The following is a 24,016-nucleotide window of genomic DNA, read 5'->3' as shown; positions in this document are numbered from 1 at the left end:
ACATGCGCAAAACCTCATGATGGGAACCAATGGTGAAGGTAAGTCTCCGGAGAGGGGCGGCATACAAATCTAATTAATAAAATTAAAAAATAAAACCCACCCCTGCCTTAGGCCTTCCCATAAAGAAAAACAAACACAGATGGAAAAGTGAAGCCGTTTAATATCAAAGATTGGAAGAAAAACTTTTTATTTCAAATAAAATGAAGACCATGTGAAGTTCTTTTTTAAAAAAATCTTCACGGAACTAGCTTGCTTTGTGCTTCTGCCCAACTCTGCTCCTGCTTCACCTCCTCCTCCTATCATCCCAGAATCAGGCTAGTTGATCATGGGTAGGAATTGCTGCCTCCAGTGGTGAGATTTTCCCAAATCCCTGTCCTTTGAAATAAAATTGTTTCCAAAGCCTTAGGTTTTGATTTGAGAATTTGACCTATCGACATGCAAATAGCAAAAGGGGTTGAATAACAACAGGGCAGTTTTTAAACAACATGAAAACTACGAACTGCAATTCTGAGGTCATTCTACGTATCGGAGTCTAAAAAAGTTAAGGCTTCTCACTGACCCTAGCTTGGGAAAGCTGCTTTCAAGCCTTTTTCCCCCCAACACAATGGGATACTGTCGAAACCATGAGATCCCTTGGAAAAAGCAAGTTTCTTTATACCCTTGAAGGGTTGAGAAAAAGGGAACAGCTGTCCAAGTGCCCCCTTGCTTTTTCCTCCCTGATCACGTCTCATGCAAGTCGGTGGCGAACTTTTAGCAGTGCTTTTAAAAGCAGCTGTGAACTTTCCCAGTTGCAGCTGGACTCCCAAGTTCCACCAGCCTCATCCAGCATAGCACGGCCAGGAAAGGGCTGATGGGAGCTGTAGTCCATGAGTATCTGACAAAACATAAATCCTTCTAGAGAGAAAAAAAAGTTTGGTGAGAGAATAAAGGCATTTCTTTCCCTTTCATCTAACCTGTGGCTCATCATCTTAGCTAAATTAGGTAAGACTCATTGGGGGAGGGGGGTGCAGGCACTTTTGAAAACTTCCATTTCTCAAGACCCCCAACAGAACTAGTTTGACAGCACATCGGAGGATTCGGACACCAGCTTCCCATCACGAGTCTCGATCTTCTTGATCACAATAGCCTTGGTCTTGCTGACGGCCGAGCTCTCCATGGGCAATGTGTTGACGGAATAGCCACCGCTTGAGTAGGAAGAGCTGTAACCACCTCCATAACTACCGTAGCCGCTGCTCAGGCCACCTGGGAAAGAAAAAAACACTGGTGAAGAAGAGAACAGCAGTTTCCAGCACTTGGTATCTTATTTTAGCTTTTATCCCCAAATTTAAAAATGGGAAGGGTGGCAAAATAAGAAGCCGATATATGCATGCATTTTCTCATTCTTTTCAGAGATGGTGATGGGGACCTTCTCTTGCTACCTTGTTCAGTTATAGCAATAGCATTTAGAATTATATACCGCTTTTACAGCCCTCTCTAAGCGGTTTAAACAATCAGCCTATTGCCCCCAACAATCTGGGTCCCCATTTTACCCACCTCAGAAGAATGGAAGGCTGAGTCAACCTTGAGCCGGTGGTAAGATTTGAACTGCTAGCAGTTAGCTGAAGTAGCCTGCAGTGCTGCACCCTAACCACTGTGCCACCCCAGTAGCAGGCAATTTCTTAAAGCTTAAGGGAGTGGATACAGCCCCATATTTTATTTTGATTCTCTATGCACAGAAACATACAACTTTGTACACATTTTTTTCTCATGTGGCACTGTATAACTGCACAGAATTTCTGGAAATCAACAATTTTAAAACTTGCACAATAAGGTCTCAGGTTTGCAAATTTGGGGGGGGGGGCACAAAATTTAGCACAAAGAGTCCTCACCAAATGCTACCTCAGTCTTTGCTAACTTGCTGTTCTCCCAAAGTATTGGATTGTGAATTTTTATCAGTTTCTCATCCAGTTGGAGATAATCAAACTGGAATTCAACACATTTGGAAGACAAAACCAGGTTGATGGAAGCTGTTCTGAACAACCTCCAACTGCAGGTGTTTGCAAACTGCATCTTTTAGATAACGAATGGCCTCCCAAGACTCTTTTTCTACCAGATATGGCCCAGTTTCCGCGTTTAAACTTTAAACTTCCCTCCATTTAAATAAAGAAAAGGAAGAGACCAATTTTAAATTTTTGAAAAAAAAATTGGCCTACTACACATAAAGTCTCAAAAATACTGTCCAGGCAATTGTTTGCAACATAATCTTATCATGGGTTCATCCTTGCAATTATTTTATGCTAAAGCCAATCTCCAACTTATCTTTGGAGGATTATTGTTTGTCCTCCAAAGGTAAGTGACCTTCTCTCTAGAGGACAAACAATTTCACAGTACCTATTTTTTAATCGCTATTATGTCTGCAAAGTAAAATTGGGGGAGGGGTGGCATAATTTAGTTGAGCCACAGTGGCGCAGTGGTCAGAGTGCAGTACTGCAGGCTACTTCTGCTGATCCCCAGCTGCCAGCAGTTTGGCAGACTGAATCTTACCAGGCTCAAAGTTGACTCAGCCTTCCATCCTTCCAAGTTTGGTAGAATAAGGACCCAGATTGTTGGGGAAAATACATGCTGACTCTGTAAACTGCTTAGAGAGGGCTGCAAAGCACTGTGAAGCGGTATATAAGTCTAAACGCTAATGCCAAATGCTATTTAATGCAGAAAACTACTTTTCTCCACGCTGTGCCCTCCAAATCTACTGGGAACAGGGCTCGGGGATGGGAAAAGCTGCAGGGAAGAGATGACAAAAAGCAGTGAGATGGATGGCAAACAAATTTAATAAATAATTTAAAAAGTAAAAAAGAAACTATGTATTGCCCAGTCAAACAAGCTTCAACTATGATGGTTTGTCCCCTGAAAACAGCTGTTTGTTTTCATACTGGCATATATGTTTCTCTGCCAACTAATCTGCAGCGATTTTCAACTGCCGTGGGAAATAAGAAAACTGAAAGGGGGAGGAGATTAATAAAATAGGACTTGGATGGCGCCACTTAAGCCATAAAACCCAACCCTCGACTCGGGAAAGAAATCCAAATTAATATTCTGAAATAGTATTACACTTTTGAATGATTACACATCAGTTTGTAAAATAGAGGAAGTGAAATAATACTATTTCACTTCCTCTATGGAAAAAAAATTGTCCAAAGACAAGCCGTTCTTTGTTAACCTCAGCGTAGGTATCGAGTTAAACAGGTTCCCAGATGAAAGCAAGAGAAATAAACATCATTTAACAGTGTTGAAACACATTGCGATCTAACTCGGCAATCAAATATTTTTATGTATCGCACACCAACCAGAATTGCAATTATGCGAATTGGGCAGCTGTCTAAATCTTCCAAATAAATACAGGATTCCCTGCTCTGGTTAATTTCTGACATTTGCATTCATATCTTGATCACCCTCCCCGCTCTTCTTCAACATGCGACATTTCCTTACCTGAATAACCAGTTGTCTTGGTCTGAATGCTGAGATTCTGCATTCCAGATTCCAGTCTGTAAAAAGAGAGGTGGTTAGGGAAATAAATCAGTCAAGAAATGTTATTAAGTCCAGACAAGGTCCTACAGAACACGTTTCTGCAGCCAAGTTGAATCTGAACAGAATTTGAAGAGTTTCTTAATGCAACGACGATCTCAATCACTGTGTTAACACTAGCGCGTGGCTCACTATAGAGCAGTGTTTCCCAACCTTGGCAACTTGAAGATATTTGGACTTCAACTCCCAGAATTCTCCAGCCAGCGAATGCTGGCTGGGGAATTCTGGGAGTTGAAGTCCAGATATCTTCAAGTTGCCAAGGTTGGGAAACACTGCTATAGAGCAGAGGTCTCAAACCCAGGCCACTTTAAGACTTGTGGACTTCAACCCCCAGAATTCCTCAGCCAGCTTTGCTGAGATGAAGTGTTGAGCTTTGCTGGCTGAGGAATTCTGGGAGTTGAAGTCCACAAGTCTTAAAGTGGCCCGGGTTTGAGACCCCTGCTACAGAGTATGTTGCGCTGAGCCTTACCTGTACTCCTCTCCTTCCAGCAGCTTCCTGTAGGTGGCGATCTCTATATCCAGGGCCATCTTGGCATTCAGCAGCTCCTGATATTCCCGCAGCTGACGAGCCATGTCTTGTTTGGCTCGCTGCAGGGCAGACTCCAGTTCAGCCAGCTTGTTGGTGGCATCCTTCACAGCCAGCCCTCCGCGCTCCTCTGCTTCAGTGATTGCTGCTTCCAAGCTTGCACGCTGTAAGGTAGAGCAAGGAAGGAAGAGTTCAAATGGCAGCTCAAGTCTCAAAAACCACAAAAAGGACAATGGCGTGGAGACGATACAGCATCATCCAATAGTCTCACCTTTCTGTGATATGGGGAATTAAGATGCAATGGACAGATTTGTCCCTGGGGAAAATAGCCTAAAGTTAAGGGATGAGAACTCTCTCTTCCCCAGATGAGGATAACTATACCTGATCAAAGCACAATTAATTATAAATGGATTGAATGACTCCTATACTTTCATATCTCCTCCAAGAAGGTGAAAGCCACAAGCAAGGTTCTTTACCCAATCCTTTCACTTTTGTGTAAAAAAAAATAATTGACACTATAGATCAGTCATGGTGAACCATTTTTTCCTCGGGTGCCAAAAGCACATGTGCGCACGCTATTGTGCCCATGCGAGTGCCCACATCCAAAAACCAATATCCCCCTGCAACATGCACATGTGATTTCCCCAATTCCTCCATTCATATATTTCTCGATTTTGGGTGGGCCTGGTAGGTCCATTTTTTGCCCTCCCCAGGGCTCTTGGAGCCCAGGTGTTCTGTCTGGGTGCCCCCAGACTTCAACACCAACTGGAAAAAGCATCCAGACACGCTGGTAAAAGCAAAAGCACTTTATAGTTTGAAAAATAAACACAGAGAAAAACCTGTTCTTCCCAACAGGCAGGCTATGAGACTTCACAGCAGAGTCCTGATGGCCAGACAATACAGCAGACTTCTTGCTGGCACACCCACTACTGTAGAGAATAAGACCCACACCTTTTCCCCCCAAGGTTTCAGTATTCAAAGTCACAAACCAGAATTCCAAGACGCCAAAGATCACAGCCAGGTCCCAGGACTCCCAAAGATAATACTCCACAAGCCAGGAAGGGTGGGTCTGCCTTTTCAGCCTTTCCAGAGAGCACCACACCCAAACCCAGCTGTTGCCTCTTTAGTGCTGGAAGTACCTGGCTAATTGTCCCCTTCGTTGTGTTGCTCTTCTCTGCCGGAGATCGATTATTGCTTGTGCATTTTCATCTAAGGAATCCAGGCTGCTTGCTGGGGAGAGCTCCCTCTCGGGGGACTCTGGCTGTCCTCCCTCTCCCTCAGCCTGAGATTCCTCCTCCCCGTCTGCCTGAACCTCCTGTTCCTCATCCTCCCCCTCTGAGCAGGAGCGCCGGCAGAGGATCAGCCGTTCCCTGAGGGGCCTCAGACGGAATCACAACACCGGGGAGGGCAAAAATGGCTTCCCTGCGCCACCTGGAGGCCCTCCAGAGGTTGAAAACATCTTCCCAGAGCCTCTGCACAAGCTGAAAATCAGTTGCACACATGCGCACTGCAGATTAATTAGGGCAACGGCTCGAGTGCCGGAAGATATGGCTCCATGTGCCCCCTGTGACATTCGTGCCATAGGTTCGCCATCACTGCTTTAGATATTAAGATGATAAATTTAGCAGACTCCCAGAATAACCATATTCCACCTATCACAGGTGGAAATAACAGGAATTAGCCTGAATGAAATACAGAGAGGAATGCAGGCCATCTCCCACCCACTACACTCAGAAAGCAAGAAAAGGTTGAAAATCCACCCTTCTCTGCTTAACATGCTACCTTTTGCCTTCAACAGGTACATTCCCACATTCCCAGACCTTGAATCATACTAGCAACATTCCACTCCTACTCTGCTAAATCCAATGGCAACACCCAGACATTGGTCACAAAAGGAAAGTCGACTGATCTGGTCATCTGAATGGCCTTCAAGGGGCAAATAGAGGTCAGTTTCTCAGGCATTTACTCCAAAATCCTGACGCTGCAGCATTCCTGCAGCCCAAGACTACAGGATTAGAAGGGTTGTAAGTCAGAAACCGCATAAGGGAGGCATCTGGTTCTCCAATCTTGTTGGAGACAAGACTGTACTAAGGCCCTTTTATGTACAGAGCCATGGGTACCACCATCAGGTTTTGGCTCATCCTCACTCTTGCCCTGGAAAAGGCTGGGCTTCTTAATAAAAGCATTCCCAACCTAGCTGATACTGAACCCTATCATCATATCCATGTTGTTGGTGACTGTAGGAGCTCTCGTCCAATAATTCTGCATGCTGGTAAAAATAAAGTTGGAGAAAACCAATATAATCTGTATTGCTTTGGGGGCAAAGCAAAGAGCTATAGCATGACCAACTTAAAGAGGATTGCAGAAGACAGATTTCTGACCTGGCCCTTCAAACCATCGATTTCTGATTGTATCCGGATTATCATTCGGTTCAGTTCATTGATTTCATTCCTGGTGCTGCGGAGGTCGTCCCCATGCTTGCCTGCCACAGTCTGGAGCTCTTCATACTAAAGAGAGGAGACAGAAGAGACAAGAGGTGTGATGACTGGGAGACCACAGGAGCAAAGAACTGGTTGGCAAACCCTACAGTTCTTTATATATCCATAACACAAAGAAGCTTTCAACCATCTCTTCAGCAAAGTGGTCCATAGTACAGTATTAATTCCTGGAATTAACTCCTTCATTCCAATCAAGCCGACCACCTAAATTTCAACCTGTCTAAATTACTCGAGGGCAGGCAGAGGAGATTGGGGAATTCACTGATTGGGACCACACATATTCTAAACTCTGGTTTTATTTTAAGCAGGGTCTGCTATATAAACCAGAAGCTTGCTTTTGCATACCCCACTGAACCATAATCCATGCTTTATAGGTCACAATAGTTAAGTTCACATATCAAAATCAAACCAGCCACATGATAGCTTTAGGTAACATTACCTAAAGCTATAATGTGGCTTGTTTGATTTGGATATTCATTCTCCAATCCCATCTGAGCCAAGAGAGTAAATGCAAAGGTTAATCTCGGAGGAAAGTCTCTAGTTATCTATCCTCTATTTCCATTCAAACAGCTGGCATACTGAAGCTGCCATGTGAGTAACAACCTGAAAAATGCATCATAAACTAAGAAATGCATCATAAAACTCACGTGAACCACAAATATTACTTAGATAACCCCAGGCAAGTAATTATCTCCTAGTCTCAATTGCCTTCTCTATTTGCAATGAAAATCATAATCTAGGGCTTCCATCATTGGAGTAATAATGCTATATTAATTAGTATGCAGTCTGAGTTATAATACTGGATACCGAACAACAGGGGTTTTTTTTCCAACCTTAGATAGTACATCTCAACACTGCCCATCATTGCATGAAAGGATACTTAGGCCACCAGGAGAAAATGGAGGCCACAACTAAAATTGAGTTTTTACAATTTTTATTATTAACTATCTCTAAGCAACTTTCCTTCATTTTAATGGTTGCTGTTTTCAATTGTGTTTAACACTGCACACTAGCCAGAGTTATCATGGAATCAGGTGGCTTCAGACATTTGACAAAACAATCAATTTATTGCACTATTGGGATTCTCCAGACTTTCCCATATAAAAAGGCCCATATTTCCAACAGATAAAAACAGTTCTGCAAAGAAAGGTGATGGAGATGAGCAAAGTGAAAAAGACTCCAGAACACACTGTGGATACTGCTGCTCTCTCATTGCTGCATGAAGCGCTGATTCCTTCCTTCTGTGAAATGAATTATCCCCAATTCCTAACATGAACAAAGGAACTGCAGCTCTTCATTGGGAATTAATTTTTCATCAGGTGTGGTCAAGGAAAGCCGGAGTCAGCATGGAACTCACCTTGATTTGGTACATCCTCTCTGCCTCAGCCCGGCTCCTGTTAGCAACTTCTTCATACTGGGCCTTGACTTCGGCAATGATGCCTTCCAAGTCCAGGCTGCGGTTGTTGTCCATGGACAGGACCACAGAGGTCTCACTGATTTGAGACTGCAGGACACGCAGCTCCTGTATGAAAAGGTAAACATTTAGAATTGTCCCGAATCAAAGAGGAGGGAACCCTCAGGGAATCATGAGGCGGGGATTCATATCTTTTCTACTCTTTCCTCTACTGCAGTAATTCTCAACCTTCCTAATGCCGTGACCCCTTAATACAGTTCCTCATGTTGTGGTGACACCCAGCTATAAGTCTAGCGCCAATTCTTTCAACAGAGCTTTAAGCTGATTGGCAGGGAGGTCAAAGGGACACCCCCACTGTAAACGCCTGATTGCTCGGATTGCGAAATATGTTCCAAGGCGCCAAATTAGAAGCTTTAGTTCCTAAATTTGTCTTTTCCCATGGTCTTAGGCGACCCCTGTGAAACAGTCGTCCGACTCCCAAAGGGATCCAGCCTCCCAACTTGAGAACCACTGCTCTATTGGCAAAAAAAATCTTTCTTATTCAACTGGTAAAGTCTCAAAACTAATGCCAGAACTAGTTGAATCCGGGATCCCCAACCCCTGGTCTGTGGGCTGACTCCGGGCCACGGCATGACAGAAACTGGGCCACGCAAACAAATGAGGCCCCATCAGCGGGATACAGGCAGTACACGAAACCACGCCCCCTCTGGTCCATGGAAGAATATTTCTCCACAGAACTGGTCCCTGGTGCCCGAAAGGTTGGGGGCTGCTGAATTAAATGATAGTTAAAGAGAAAAGTTTTAACAGTTTTTTAAAAGATGTTGGATAACCATCTGTCTGAAGTAGTGTAGGGTTTCCTGCCTAAGTAGGGGGTTGGACTAGAAGACCTCCAAGGTCCCTTCCAACTCTGTTGTTGTTTTTATTATAAATCTTATTACAGGCTGAGTGCTGTCAATCATGAAGAGGAACCTTGCTAAACCAGAGACTCTGGGGAAATATTCAGTTAAAACGTATTTGTTTCCTAGCAAAACATAGCAAACAGATTTTGTGAGGGACATCCTCATTAAAGCCAAATGTAGTCTCCAAATTTCTGCAGCCTCAACGCTATTTCTAACCATAGCTGCCACAGCACTTTTTCTGTCCTGTTTGCATGAGGGGAAAAAACCCCATATTTAATATAGGTCATAAAATAGGTTAAACATAATATATAAAAGGAAAAACATTTCTGTCTTCCTCACCAGCCCCAATATATCCTGGCTCCATTTTCTTTGCATCATCGCCCCTCTCACTGCAGCCTTTTCCCCACACAAACGTTACACCAAAAGTTCTCCTTTGTAGTAAAATAGCAACTTACAACTTACATGATTCTCAAAACTTCACACAGAAATGGAAACTAGATCAGAATGTCACTGTGTAGAAGGGCAAACTGTAATATACACTAGTATTTCCCAACCTTGGCAACTTGAAGATGTTTGGACTTCAACTCCCAGAATTCCCCAGCCAGCATTTGCTGGCTGGGGAATTCTGGGAGTTGAAGTCCAAACATCTTCAAGTTGCCAAGGTTGGGAAACACTGATATACACTATATATATATACAAAGTATTCATAGGAATATAACCTTGTTTGGGACTTCTTAAAAGGCTTTGACGCAACAGTGTCTTGCTGCAGCCTCTTATTAGCTTGCTTGCCCCATTAATTAGCCAAAGGAGTCGTTGAAATTAGCTGCTGTGGCCAGTCTGGGCTGTTTTGGCATGTGGAAAGGGAACATGGTTGACTATTTGTCATATGACCAGACAGCACAGTTCCTTGTACTTTTTAAAAAGCCGTTCTTCACTCAATTAAATCCACTACCTACCTCATCATAAAGCTGCCTCAGGAAGTTGATCTCGTCCATCAGACATTCCAAGCGGGATTCCAATTCAACCTTGTTCATGTAAGCCTCATCCACATCCTGAGGGAAGAGTGCACATTATAAGACTCACACACAAAATCTCAAAATTGTCATAATTAACCAAAGAAACGTGATCAGCCTGCCACTTGCCTTCTTCAGAAGGACAAACTCATTCTCCTTTTCAGTGCGATGGTTGATTTCATCTTCATACCTGCGGGGCAAAGGAAGTTAAGTGGTTTTTATTACGTACAATTTGGGGCCAACACTAAGCATCGTGTGCTAGGATCACCATTAGAAATATGTAAATGTAGCCATGCATCTGACCATGTGTAAAAGTGCTGCATCCAATGACTGCCAAAATAATAGATGCTGGGAGTTAAAAGTGGAAGGCCCTAAATTAAAAGATTATCCTGGTGTTAAAAGGTTCATTTTCCAATTAACTTTGTTTTTGAATATTTTAGTTACAAAGGCAGGATAAGGTAGATTAAGGATGCATAGGACTGTACAGTGTTCCCTCGATTTTCGCGGGTTTGAACTTCGCGAAAAGTCTATACCACGGTTTTTCAAAAATATTAATTAAAAAATACTTCACAGGTTTTTTCCCTATACCATGGTTTTTCCCACCCGATGACATCATATGTCATCGCCAAACTTTCGTCTGCTTTTAATAAAAAAATTTTTTAATAAACTTTAATAAATAAACATGGTGAGCAATAATCTAAATGGTTGCTAAGGGAATGGAAAATTGCAATTTAGGGGTTTAAAGTGCTAAGGGAAGGTTTGTGATACTGTTCATAGCCAAAAATAGTGTATTTACTTCCGCATCTCTACTTCGCGGAAATTCGACTTTCGCGGGCGGTCTCGGAACGCATCCCCCATGAAAAGCGAGGGAACACTGTATTTGTATTTTACCAAAGGTTACTTTTTGAGTAACTTTTTGTAGTTCCCATTACAAACATTTCTCTCCCATTGGTCAGTGTTTATTTGGTCAGGGTTCATTAATGCATAATATTCTGTTAACCTTCACAAAAATATGGCAGCTGCACAATAAATTTATAGTTCTAAAGTGAATTGCATTATTTGGACAGATATCAAACTGTATAGCTGCAATACACTCAGAGAAACCCACAGAATTCATGGAACAGTAGCCTTACTATTCAAACCAACACTTTTGCTGAGGTTTTTGATATAGTGTCCGTATCCCTCTTAGGATGCCTTTCAGGCTCTTCTCTTGTGGTATTTTTAAATTTCTATTTACATTGCGTTAATTTTTTTAAATATACATATGAAAAACTGGCATTCTGCAAAGGAACTTGTCAACCACTAGAATTACAGTAACTGTAGTTGCAGAAATGCCTAAAAAATCCTAGAATATAAAAAATGTAAAATGGCTGAAAGACATTAGTTAAGAATTGGGCCTATTAGTCCCTCCCAAAAAAGTCCACAACAAACCAGCTGTTAGATCATTAGTAGAGGTAGAGGGTGACTTAAAAGCAGTTTAGGGATACCTTCATCGTATTTGCTTTCTCGCTACAATCCCTGAAGTGGGCATATATATCACAAGTAGTCCTCAGGTTACAACAGCAGTTGGGACCGAGAACTCCACTGCTAAGCAATACAGTTCTGAAGCACAATGCCTTTTGACCATATTGTCAGATAACCGCATGGCTTATCAACAGTTGCCAGATTTAAACAAGGACCAAGTAGGCATTAAGTGAGGACCTCACAAGATTGTGATTTCCTGATGGCTTTCCCATTGAATTTGGTTATGGGGAGCCAGCAGGGAATATTTGAAACAATTGAAATCATATGGCTGTCACTTGCTACAACAGGCAAGAGCCTTGAAGGATGAATCCCCCTCATTCCGCATTATAACTATGAGTGGTCACTGACAAATGGTTATAACTCAAGGACCATTTGGCAGAGTCAAAATGCACTCAGCATCAGCTATTTTATGTCTGCTCAGGCATCCCTCAGTCTACCTTTATAAAGATGAGAGATACTCATAGATGTCAAATTTAACTATTTACATGGTTTCACACGAAACACTACTTGTGTTGGGAAAGTTGGTGCAAGAATGTGCCATAGCCAGGGATGGTTGACTTGGATACAAACTCAAGATACCACAGATTCTCCTCCTTAACTCTTCCAAGAATGAATGTGAAATTTCAAGGTGTGAAACCAAAAGCAAGAGGTCATTTGCACCAGCCATTCTTCCCATGCTCCAACACCCACTTTCTCCAATCCTAACTTTGTTTAGCTCTTTTATTTCTGCAAGAGATACAACCAAGTGAATAAAGGTGTAACCTTTATTTTGAAAATGCCTAAGAAAGAACCAGAGACTCTTTGGAAAAGATAAAAATCCCAAAATTACTGCCACCCAACTCTTCCCCTGGATTTAGAAGGAGACTCCCGGCATCACATTCCTGTCTAGTTCCCAATCTTAGAAATATCTGGAAAGCTGGAAATTCTTAAGGACAATATCCCATTGCCACCACTGGAAAATAGTCTCATCCAACTTGGCATTCCAGCCCAGAGGTATCCCTGTAATTGCAGCACCAGCCCTGCCTGGGAAGTTGTAAAGACCGTAAAGGCAATGGGGAAGAATGACACACTAACGATGCAGCTTGTCCTCAATGTCCTTCCCTCTACTAACAGCAGACACTTGCAAAACAAGTTAGGTAATTCTCCCATTAGCTCTTTGTCGTAACAGCAACCTTGCATGGTACAAAGCAGACACCCAGATGGGTGATGAGGGTGTGCTACCACGTAGAGGAATCGGACTGAACAATTCTCCGGGCAGTGTCCTCCCATCCTCAACTTCCTCAACACTTCAAAGAGATTGTATATGTGTTTTGGTTTACCACTTCCCTTTTTCTAGAAATAATCCCTGCCCAGCCTTCTGGTAGAATTCCTTTGTTTGGCATAGTTTGATAAATAAATCCTTAAATGTCATTATCCTTCCAGCTTTGTCCATATTCTTATATTACGCCAAATAAATGTGTATAGGGTTACCTAATTGACAGAGGTCAAGATTAAGAGATTGGGGCTATGGAAACAGTGCAAAATCAAACACAAGGATAGCGAAACCCCAAAGAAGACAAGCCACCAGCAGACATTAACAATTTTAAAGGTGTGGCAGGGACTTTAAAAATAGTTTGGGTAAACTAAGTCGTCATAGCAGAATGAAGGATTGTTGTGGCATTTCCATAGGTCAACGGATGAGATGGATGGTAAAGAGCCAGGGTGGGACAATGGTTAAGAGTGCTGTACTACTTCAGGTAACTGCTAGCTGTAGTTCAGCAGTTCAAATAGGGAGAGGGGTGGCTTAATTTAGTTGAGCCACGGTGGTGCAGCTACTTCTGCTGATCACCAGCTGCCAGCAGTTTGGCAGACCGAATTTCACCATTGGCTCAAGGTTGACTCAGCCTTCCATCCTTCCGAGGTGGGTAAAATGAGGACCCAGATTGTTGGGGGCAACATATGCTGACTCTGTAAACTGCTTAGAGAGGGCTGTAAAAGTCTAAATGCTATTGCTGTCCACCCTCCCACCCGGCATAATGGAGCCAAATCGTATTGAATGATATGTATGTTTTGATTGTATTGCTGAATTGTGGGTTTTAAATGGGGTTATTGCTTTAATTTTTACTTCTTTTTATTGTTAACTGTACTTTTTTGTTTTGTTTGCAAGCTGCCCCGAGTCCTTCGGGATTGGGCAGCATAGAAGTCGAATGAATGAATGAATGAATGAATGAATGAATGAATGAATGAATGAATGCTCAGAGCAATGGAACCGAGAAGACCCCACTCACTTGTTCTTAAAGTCTTCCACCAGGCCTTGCATGTTGGACAACTCAGCATCCAGCCTTGCCCTCTCCTGACCCAAGGTTTGCAGCTGCCGGCGTAAGTTGTTGATGTAAGCCTCAAACATACTGTCCATGTTGCTCCGTGTAGTCTTCTGACTCTGCAAGAGGCTCCATTTGGTTTCCAGCATCTTGTTCTGCTGCTCTAGGAAGCGAACCTGAGAGGGAAGAGAACATAGTTCAGTAGGAAGTAAATTCCTGATACCTTCAGCAGCACCCATACAGCTCTGTAGCTTTTCAGATGGGAAACCCCATATATCCTTTTCATCTGAGGTCAAATTGGTATTTCCCTGGCATAACATCATCATCCCACAGTCACAAAAGATCCATAGCAACTTGCAAAGCTGTAGTTCCTGCTACAAGTAATTGGATTCAGCAGGCCTTCCCACACTTGGCACATTATTAAGTACTATTTAATTACTAGAAACATCCTAAGGAGCATGCCTCTTGGCTCAATGCATAATTTATTTGTGGGTTTTTCCTGGATCCACAAATGGAATCTACAGTGGTTGAGGAAATGTATCAGCTACAGGTTATTTTCTAGACTTTGTGCCAGATTTTATTTTAGATTTTAAAAATACAATCTGAACCCCTACAGTTATAGGTAGCCTTTCGTATGACTGGCATTTACCCCAGGATATTTCTGAAAGTTGGCACTAGATTGTAAAGTTTAATATAAACAAAACATTAAATTCCCAAGAAGCAATCATAATATTTACCTGATTTTAATTTAGCTTAATTAAGTTTAGTTCCTCCCCAGTGCCTACTGTCTGGAATGTGAGTAGCTGCATCCACACAAAGAAATAAGTGTGGCTTGTAGCCCCAAATGAAAAGATCTGATTGATCTTAAACAACTTTAAATAATTGGAAAGCCAGATTAAAAGGGGGGAGAGGGGAGGCAATTAAAAATTGTAGCAGATTGTGTAGTGAAAGCACAAGCAAATAATAAAAATAACTCCGACAAATGTAAGAGTCGTGAAAAAATATTTTACATCACACACTTCTCTGCTTATTCTGACCATAGTCTCAATATGATATTCTTCCATTGCCTCATTCCCATTAGTTAAGGAAGATGGAAATTCATAGTCCAATAGTTCTGAAATCAGCAAAACTGGAATTTGAAAATGTTCCCTCTTCTATAGCTGCTTCCAGGAGCAAATCTTATCACCTCAGTTGTGTGTGTCTGGTTGTGCAAACTTGGCAATTCCCAGGTTTCCTGTGAATTAAGCCTGCTCCGAATAAAAGGACAGCAAACAAATTTCTTTTTTTCCAGAAAAGAGGTGCACTGATCTTTCACTGGCCCAAGGCCAAATGCTTCACTTCAAAGCACAAGAGAGGCAAGATCAAAAGTTAAGCCTGATTTATTTTGAATTAGACCCAATGAATTTGATTACTTCTCTCAGGCCTACAATAACTTTTTCCCCTTCCACTCATTACAAATTACAATTGAAAAGCATTCTGGGGGCCACACCCAAAACTTCAGGAGTACACCTCTGGTCTGGAAACATATTTCAGTGATTACATACCTGAAAACTACTATTACAGGAACAATATTTAATTTTTGAAAATACAGTCCCAGCATGTCAAAGGTCAAGAGCAGGTTGTGGATTGAAGCATATGGCCCAACAACCTTCTCCTCGAAGCAGGAGGGTCTTTAAAAGTCTCTGGTCATCCTGCCTTGATTCAAGGTATCTTATCTGAGCCATGGCAAAGGCAGAAGAGGAAGCACTGGCGATGGAGAACCAGCATCTAATCTGAAGCATGGTTAACCAAGACTTAAACTCAGAACCTGTTTTTTTAATGGTGGAATGCACTTAGCAATTCAGAAGATGACTGAAGAGGCAGATGCTTTAGTGATGGAGTAACTGCAGCTTGACAGTCTTGTGAGGAGTTCACACACTAATGAAAGACCAGGGCATTTATTATAAAATGTAAACACAGCTTTGGATGAACCATTTTGCCTTGGGGGAAGGAGAACAGTGGGAAGCGAAGCAGTAAGAAGAACCAAAGAGGAACAAGCTGAGAAGAGACACAGTGGGAACTAGAGTTATGTTAGGAAAAACTATTTTTCTATTCACCTGGGTCATGAGTAGGCAAAGTTGGCTCTTCTATGACTTGTGGACTTCAACTCCCAGAATTTCTGAGCCAATTATCTAGCTCAGGAATTCCGGGAGTTGAAATCCACATGTCATAAATAAGCCAACTCTGCCCACCCCTGATCTGGGGGGGTGTCAATCCAAATGCCACCCTTACGGTTTCCCTTCCCCTCAAAAATATCTTTTGGTTTCTCCTCTTTCAGATAGTCTCCTACCAGAAGGTTTTAGGCTGATTTCTGATTGAAGAAAAATGTACAAAGCTGCTTTGACAAACTCAAAACGATCTTACAAAAACATTGGGGGGAAACTGTGGATTAAAAAGTGCACTTCTTAGAAGCAACCAGCTCAGTTCAACTTTAGGGCACATGGTGAGAATGCTAAGGGTTTTCTCCCAAGACTCCAGACCTCTGTTGATGCAGCATTCTGGCAATAACAAGAGCCGAAGGTGTGGTAGCTGTCACCTCATCATATGCTGGCTAAGTGAGAGAGGTGTTCAGGAAACACCTGAAGCTGCAGCACCTGTCTGATTTTTTTATGAGCCCAAATAATTGCTGCTGGTTTCACACGTATAGTCAACCAATCTCTTAATGCATCCAGTTTCCTTTAAAAAGGGGGGAGGTATATATCTGCAATTTTTTTTGGTATTCAAGGAATATTGTACACATTGCAAGCTTCGGAAAAAACTTCACCCATGAAAGCAGCTGGTAGCAGCATGGTGGGAGCTCTGCAGAAAGCCACCCACTGAACTGAGAACATTCCCCGCTTGTACTTTAGACCTGGAAAGTAAATTTTGTACTGCATGTTCCTTTCAGAATGGGGCACTGTTTTCCCTTTGTACGGTACACACCGAGCTCCCAATTGCCAGCTATTATTAAGAAACTAGGATTGCAGAATTCTGACCCTGCAGCCAGCATTCCTAGGCAGGGGCATTCTTCCTCCCTTCAATCTCCTCCCAATGGTCTCAACTGTTGCTTAACTGTTAAGATCAGCCCAATATTGGGTGGAATACTAATTAGAAAAGCTAATCAAATAATTTATCTCTGGAGTTTAAAGGGCTCTTCTAGCCAGTGCCACAAGTTTCAAAAAAGGCTGATTTTAACGAGTATATACTACTGTACAAACAGCAAGTACTCCAGAGTTAATGTACCCAGGCTGCAAAACTCTAGGTGACCATTAGATGGCAGTAAAGAGGCACAGAAAGATAGTCTTCAATGCTGGCTAGAAACCATCTGGATTTTTGCAAACCAGATATCGTAGCCTTGAGGAGGAAGGCAGTCCTAGGGATTAGCTACCTTTGTGAAGGTACAATACCTCTACGTGTGTAGACACATTCTGTTCCTTTTCACAATAGGTATTGTCCTCAATAACTATAAGCATAACAAGTTTAGAAAGACAACAGATAAGAACAGATAGGAAGACACAAATTAACCAGCATTCTGTTCTTTGTTCATTAAAGCAGAGGTCTCCAGCCTTGGCAACTTTAAGCCTAGAGGACTTCAACTCCCAGAATTCTCCAGAATTCCCCAGCCAGCTTCAAGTCCGCCAGGCGTAAAGTTGCCAAGGTTGGAGACCTCTGCATTAAAGCACGAATCCACTGTCCTTTATCAGTTCATATCTGCCAATCAGCCTTACAAAGGGTATTTTCAAGATGGGGTCCTATAGAACAGTGTTCCCCAACCTTGGCAACTTGAAGATATTTGGACTTCAACTCCCAGAATTCCCCAGCCAGCAAATGCTGGCTGGGGAATTCTGGGAGTTAAAGTCCAGATATCTTCAAGTTGCCAAGGTTGGGAAACACTGCTATAGAAAGACCGTAATCTAGCAACACCTCCCTCTCACATTGCTTTGGTAGGCTTAGAAATACCAAGCACTGAAACTAAGCATTAAGACTCCAAAGACTCAATTCGGGAGTTTTTTCCCCCAAGTCATACTTTTGGTTTACCCAGCAAACTGTAGACCACTAACAATTAGGTTGGCTCCGACACACTTAAGCCAGAACAAAGTAAACTTGCAATGCCATGAACTTTGGTCACAAGCCAGCGGATCATAAACTTTGCTTATCACCCTGGAAATTCAGCTAAGCCTTTGCCAATCATATAAAAGTAGGAGTATAGAATGCCATCTGCTCTCCTCTCTTACAAAACATTAAATTACACGGCTTGTTTTATTACGTTTCTCTCTTTAACCTTTGCACCTGTAGGCGCCTCCACACCACCACTCAACAAGTTTTAAGTCCCTCTTTGCAGAAGTCGCCATGGGAGCAGGAATAATCCCTGGCCTCCAGTTTGTAACCCTGGTCGCCAGCCCTACTACCACCGCCAAGAAAAATCCCTTGTTCCCAGATGCCCTTGGTTCGGGGTAAAATAAAAGCCCTCCAATATACTTCAGCAGTTCAAATCTCACCACCGGCTCAAATGTTCACTCGGCCTTGCATCCTTCCGAATTGCATAAAATGAGGACCCAGATTGTTGGGGGCAATATATGCTGATTCTGTAAACCGCTTAGAAAGGGCTGTAAATGCACTATGCAGCGTGTGACACATTCATAATTCGCTTGACAACCATAGGGAAGTGTTTGTCAGTGTTTCCCCCCACCAAACTACAGTATCTTCTTTTGTTAATTCACTCTTTATCTGAATGAAGGACAATTCCAAGTTTGCCTAGTTTTTAGAAACATAGAAACACAGAAGATTGACGGCAGAAAAAGACCCCATGGTCCATCTAGTCTGCCCTTATACTATTTCCTGTATTTTATCTTAGAATGCATATATGCTTATCCCAGGCATGGCATGTTTAAATTCAGTTACTATAGATTTACCAACCATGTCCGCTGGAAGTTTGTTCCAAGCCTCTACTACTCTTTCAGTAAAATAATATTTTCTCACATTGCTTCTGAGTCTAAATGCCATTGCTATTGCTACTATCTAATTGCCTTCCTCCTCAAGGCTACTATATCTGGTTTGCAAAAATCCAGATGGTTTCTAGCCAGCATTGAAGATTATCTTCCTGTGCCTCTTTGCTGCCACCTAATGGTCACTTAGATTTTTGCAACCTGGGTACTTAGCTCTGGAGTACTTGCTGTACCTTCTTCCCAATTGAATGATTGATGTTGGGTGGAGGGAGCACATATATCGCTGTGCACGGTTTTGTATTGTGTGCATTTGTTTCTATTATAAAAATCAATTAATTTTTTTTTTAAAGAACACCCTCCCCCTTTTCCATTTGGCCCTTTGCTATTGTAAAGATCCCCCCCCCAAAAAAACCCACCCAAACACACCTTATCGATCAAGTTGGCAAACTTGTTGTTGAGGGTCTTGATCTCTTCCTTCTCCTTGGTTCTCACTTGCTGGATGGCCGGGTCGATTTCCAAGTTGAGCGGGGCCAGCAGGCTCTTGTTGACGCTGACGGCCGTAATACCCCCCAGGCTTCCCGCCGACCCTCCGCGGAAACTGGCCCCCGCGGCGCCATACCTGCCGCCGCCGCCACCCCCGAGGCCAGAGGAAGCGACGGAGTAAGAGGTGCTGATCCGAGAGCCGGCCACGGGGCCCGGCGTGTAGGACCGGCTGCTGAAACTGCGGCTGGTGCTCGACGTGTTCCGGTAGTTCTTAATCATGGTTTGTTTCGGGGTTTGTTCGGAAGCGCGGGAAGCAGCAGCACCAGCAGCAGAAGAAGAACAAGAAGAATCCGGGCAGCTTGGAAAGCCAACGACGGAAGAAGCTGGGCGCCGGCTTATATATGCCGGCGCGTTGGAGGGGGTGGAGGGAGCGTTTGGGAGGAAAGGGCGCGGTTGGAGGAGAAGGACATCAGCACCTGAGTGGCATTTTGCAACCGCGGAGGGGGCGGAGCTCCGAAGCTCGGCTATACCTGCTTGGCCCGGTGTCTTTTTAACTCTTTCCCTCAGCACGTCCGCGCGCCACCTTTGGGGAAATCTTACACACAAACACACACGCACTTCCCTCCCCCTTTCCTACGCTCCTACGCTCTTCACTCCAGCTTGCTACGTTTTAAGTTTTCGAGCAGCGAACGAACCCAAAGAGGGCAGCAGTTGCCCAAACTTTCTCTGCCCCTGGACTCTCTGACTGAACCGCACCTCAGGCTTTTCGCTCCGGCGGGTTAAAGCGAGGGAGAGGGCGGCCGCCTTTGTTACGCTTTTTTATTTTTTGCCCGAGGCGAGGAATTCCCTCAGAAGGGCTCGCAAAAAAGGGAAAGGACGGGGCAGAGGAAGCGGCTCGGGAGAAGCGCGCATGGGGGGAGGGGGGGGGGGGCTTTCCTTAAAAATGCTGACAGTTTGAGGAATGGTGCTAAAATTGGCGGGTCTGAATTGAGGGGGGGGATCCGAAGGACCACGAGAGGGCGCCAAATAGAGGGGGTTCTCGACTTACAACCGTTTTCATTTGGTGACCGCAAGCCAGGACACTGGGGGAAAAAGTGACTTTAGGACAGTTTTTTACACACTCCTCATGATCATGGGATCCAAATGCTCGGTCACTGGTTCATATTTATGACGGTTACAACGTTGGGAGATGTCGGTCTGTCTGTCCTGCGATCCCCTTCTACCACCTTCCAACAAGCAAAGTTGACAGGGGAGCCGGGTTCACTTAACCAGGTTACTAATTTAACTATGGCAGCGATTCACTTAAGAACTGAGGCAATGCAAGTTGTATCATCGGTCAAAATTGACTTTACAAATGTCTCACGTAGCAACGTAAAGTGTCTACCTGTACTTAAGGGTGTCCCCCCCCCCAGCTTCGAACCAGTGAACCTTAATTAAAATGCAGGAAGAAGTGAGTGGAAGTAGGGGAAGATGTCCCAGCTGGATCTAATGGGCCAATTCAGCTGCTCAATTGCTTCAACCGGGATCAGCTGTGGTGATTACATGATTCAGCATTGGCAGCCACCCTTTGCTTGCAGAAAGTCGATTTAAAGTTTAATCTTTAAACTCCCCTCTGGGATTTAGGGCTGCCTGTAGAGGAAAGACTATTTGCCAGGATCTGTAGAGGGCTCCTTCCTACTGACCCCAAACCTAATGCCCGTTCGGCCTCCATTTTCAAAGGGTAGCAAAATAAACTCTCCCTTAGCTTTGTGGCCCTTTTTTTTTAGCTGGGCTTTTAATATGGCTTGTCTAATTTTAACTGTTCTTTGGGCTGTGCCTGTTTAAATTATAGTATTTGCATAACTTATAACTGTAAATGTAACTTCTTTTTTAGAATGTGGGGCCTTGATTTTAAAGTAGATTGGTATTTCAGATGTTTCAAAGGCAGGTCAGAAATTCTGAGAATATGTAATAAATACATAATTGTTTTATTTATTTATTACATACATAATTATGTAATAAATGCATAATTGTTTAATTAAAAGGCAAACTAGTTATCCAAAGCAGGGCAATGAAGCCTCTCCATTTGGATCACTTTCTGCTGTTAAAAAAATAGCAAGGCAATATTGCATTCATATTCATATGTTTTAATTTTTTTGTAAGCCACTCAGTCTTTGAGCATGAGAGGGACACCATTTAAATTCTCTTAAATAGGTTCACACATTCAGTTCTTAAGGCTGCTGCTGGCCATATTAGTGTATTAATCAGGGGTTGTTGTTTTTTTTAGTAGAATCATATAGTTCCTGGGTAATTCAAACACATCAACATCATTTGGGATTTTGCAAACTGTCAATTGAAACTAGATTCAATTCAACTGCTGGAATGTAAGCTGAAAAGTTGTAATCTATATTTAAGATTAATATATTGTTTGTTATTTTTGTTTATTTTAATTGTTTGATAAAGTTCATTTTTAAAACTTTAAGAAAAAGAAACTAGATTCAATTCAAGATTTCCATTCAAGCTCCCAGGTTTTTTTAAGTCCAAGATAATGACTGCTTTGTATTCAAACAAAGTTTTAATAAAAGCCTTGTAGGGTCAGGAGATTAGCAAACTTTGGTCATTACTTGGATCTTTTTGAGGTAGCCTATGCAAATACAACCATTATCCAGAAAAGCCACTGTTGTGTAATTTGTTTGATCCTTGAGAAATCCTCCAAGAGGTTGATAGAAACAGAAAAGGGACATGAAGAAATACTGTAACAGACATGTAACTTGATTGATGCAGCTTTTCTCAAACCTAAATCCTGTTGAGTTCAACTGGACTTATTATCAATTAAGGATGCCTTCGGATTGAAATGTTAAATGGGTGAGTGGGTGTCTCTGTCTCACATCTTCAGGAATTCCTGAAGCTAAAATCTGCATGCTTGCTGAAAAGGGAAACTAGAATTTGGTAGAACTTGTAATTCCCCTATTGAATATCTGTAGCAATGAATACAAGGCACAAAAATCAACCATTCTGAGTAGACTGGGTGATCCTTGATACCATTTAAATGAGTGTTATATAGGTTCAGATGAATGGTCAGTGTAGAATTATTTAATCCCCATCCCTAGTTACTTACAATGTAAATCAAGAGAGGCCAAACCATCCTTCCTTTTTAAGACCACTTTCGATGGCTCTACCTATTTTCCCCACAAGTCCTGTGACTGTCTTGTTATCCCCATGGTTTCCTTTGGTCTTACTGATGCATTCCAAAGAAGTAGCAAAAGAGAATCCTCCCTATAGTATGGCACAATTGGCATTATTGCTTTGGGGGGAAATCAATCTCAGTTACTTAACTGAGGACATTCCCTTAGTTGCAAAAGGCTATCTGTGAGACTCAGAAAGATAATTGAGACTAAAGGAATAATTACATTCTTAGCCTATCGGCTTACTTAACATTTTGAATCCTTGAAAGGGTGATGCGGCAATGCTGCTATGGCTGAATCACACAGTGGGCTAGACTAGGTTAAAGTAGAGTTGGGTCACTTGTATTTCAACATAATGGACAAAAACTATTATCTTAGCATGTTGCACGAACCATCATATTAAGCCATAATATGATTTATTTGGTGGTACACTATGTGGGCACAGCAGAGGAGGGATTCAAATTTTTTTACTACCGGTTCTGTAGGCATGGCTTGGTGAACGTGGCTCAGTGGGTGTGGCAGGGGAAAGTTACTGCAAAATCCCCATTCCCTCCCGATCATCTGGGACTTTGGAGGCAGAGAATAGACAGGGGCGGGGCCAGACAGAGGTGGTATTTACCAGTTCTCCGAACTACTCAAAATTTCCACTACTGGTTCTCCAGAACTGGTCAGAACCTGCTGAATCCCACCCCTAGAGCACAGTGTATTTTTTTAATCCATGTTTGGTGTGTTGTATGAACCTACCATGTTTGTATTACTTTCAATCCTGGGCCTAGAAAGCTTAGAACTAAGACGCCTTAAACATGATGTAAGTATTGCCCACAAGATCATATGCTGCAACATCCTGCCTGTCGGCAACTACTTCAACTTCAACCACAACAACACAAGAGCACACAACAGATTTAAACTTAATATTAACTGCTCCAAACTTGACTGAAAAAATATGACTTCAATAACCGAGTTGTCAAAGCGTGGAACTCATTACCGGACTCCATAGTGTCATCCCCAAAACCCCAACACTTTACCCTTAGATTATCCACAGTTGACCTATCCAGATTCCTAAGAGGTCAGTAAGGGGCAAGTACAAGTGCACTAGAGTGCCTTCCGTCCCCTGTCCTATTGCTCTCCTATATCTCCTATGCCTTTCTTCTATTCCTATATCTCTTCTTCTATTCTTTCATTGATATGTTTTATTCCTATATCTTCTCTTCTATTTTACTATGAGTATATCCTCTATAACCTTCATGTATTGTACTATGTGTATACACACTAAAACCCTCATTGTGTATTGGACAAAATCAATCAATAAATAAAAATAAAATATGATAAGTGAACACAGCAAGTATAAAACTGCTTCAAACTCAATAGGGCTGGTAGTACGCAATCTATCTTAAAACGCTTGACTAAAAAAATTGAACTGAGACTGAATATTGTAAGCTTGTGATCAGAGTGTTGGGCTATAAAAATATCAATGCCTGCTACTTGTAGTTATGTTCAACACTGTCTCTTCTGTGATGCATTAATTGCCAGGAAGAGGCAAAGCTAATTTAAAGTCAGAAAGAGAGACTATGATGTTTACAAGTCTCTGCTTGGGGCAAAAGCACCAGGCACATTATCACATCACTCAGGTAATGCAAACAGCACACATTCTTTGTTTTTTTAAGTTTTTA

The 24,016-nt window shown here is 42.5% G+C and overlaps 1 protein-coding gene across 1 annotated transcript; it reads right to left on the bottom strand.

Moving 5' to 3' along the window:
* Window positions 1–142: 142 nt before the first annotated feature.
* Window positions 143–20,323, bottom strand: KRT8 (keratin 8). The gene is made up of 9 exons (XM_070740994.1): window positions 19,126–20,323; window positions 13,703–13,911; window positions 10,041–10,101; window positions 9,855–9,950; window positions 7,943–8,107; window positions 6,469–6,594; window positions 4,031–4,251; window positions 3,466–3,521; window positions 143–1,242 (listed from the first exon to the last, which is right to left on the bottom strand). The coding sequence occupies exons 1-9, from the start codon at window positions 19,459–19,461 to the stop codon at window positions 1,052–1,054; spliced, it is 1,461 nt and encodes a 486-aa protein (XP_070597095.1). The 5' UTR covers window positions 19,462–20,323; the 3' UTR covers window positions 143–1,051.
* Window positions 20,324–24,016: the final 3,693 nt, after the last annotated feature.

The sequence above is a fragment of the Erythrolamprus reginae genome, chromosome 2 (assembly GCF_031021105.1).
Source record: "Erythrolamprus reginae isolate rEryReg1 chromosome 2, rEryReg1.hap1, whole genome shotgun sequence".
NCBI classification, from domain to species: Eukaryota; Metazoa; Chordata; class Lepidosauria; order Squamata; family Dipsadidae; genus Erythrolamprus; species Erythrolamprus reginae.
The sequence above is the reverse complement of the archived record's forward strand: the minus strand, read 5'-3'. Positions and strand labels throughout refer to the sequence as shown.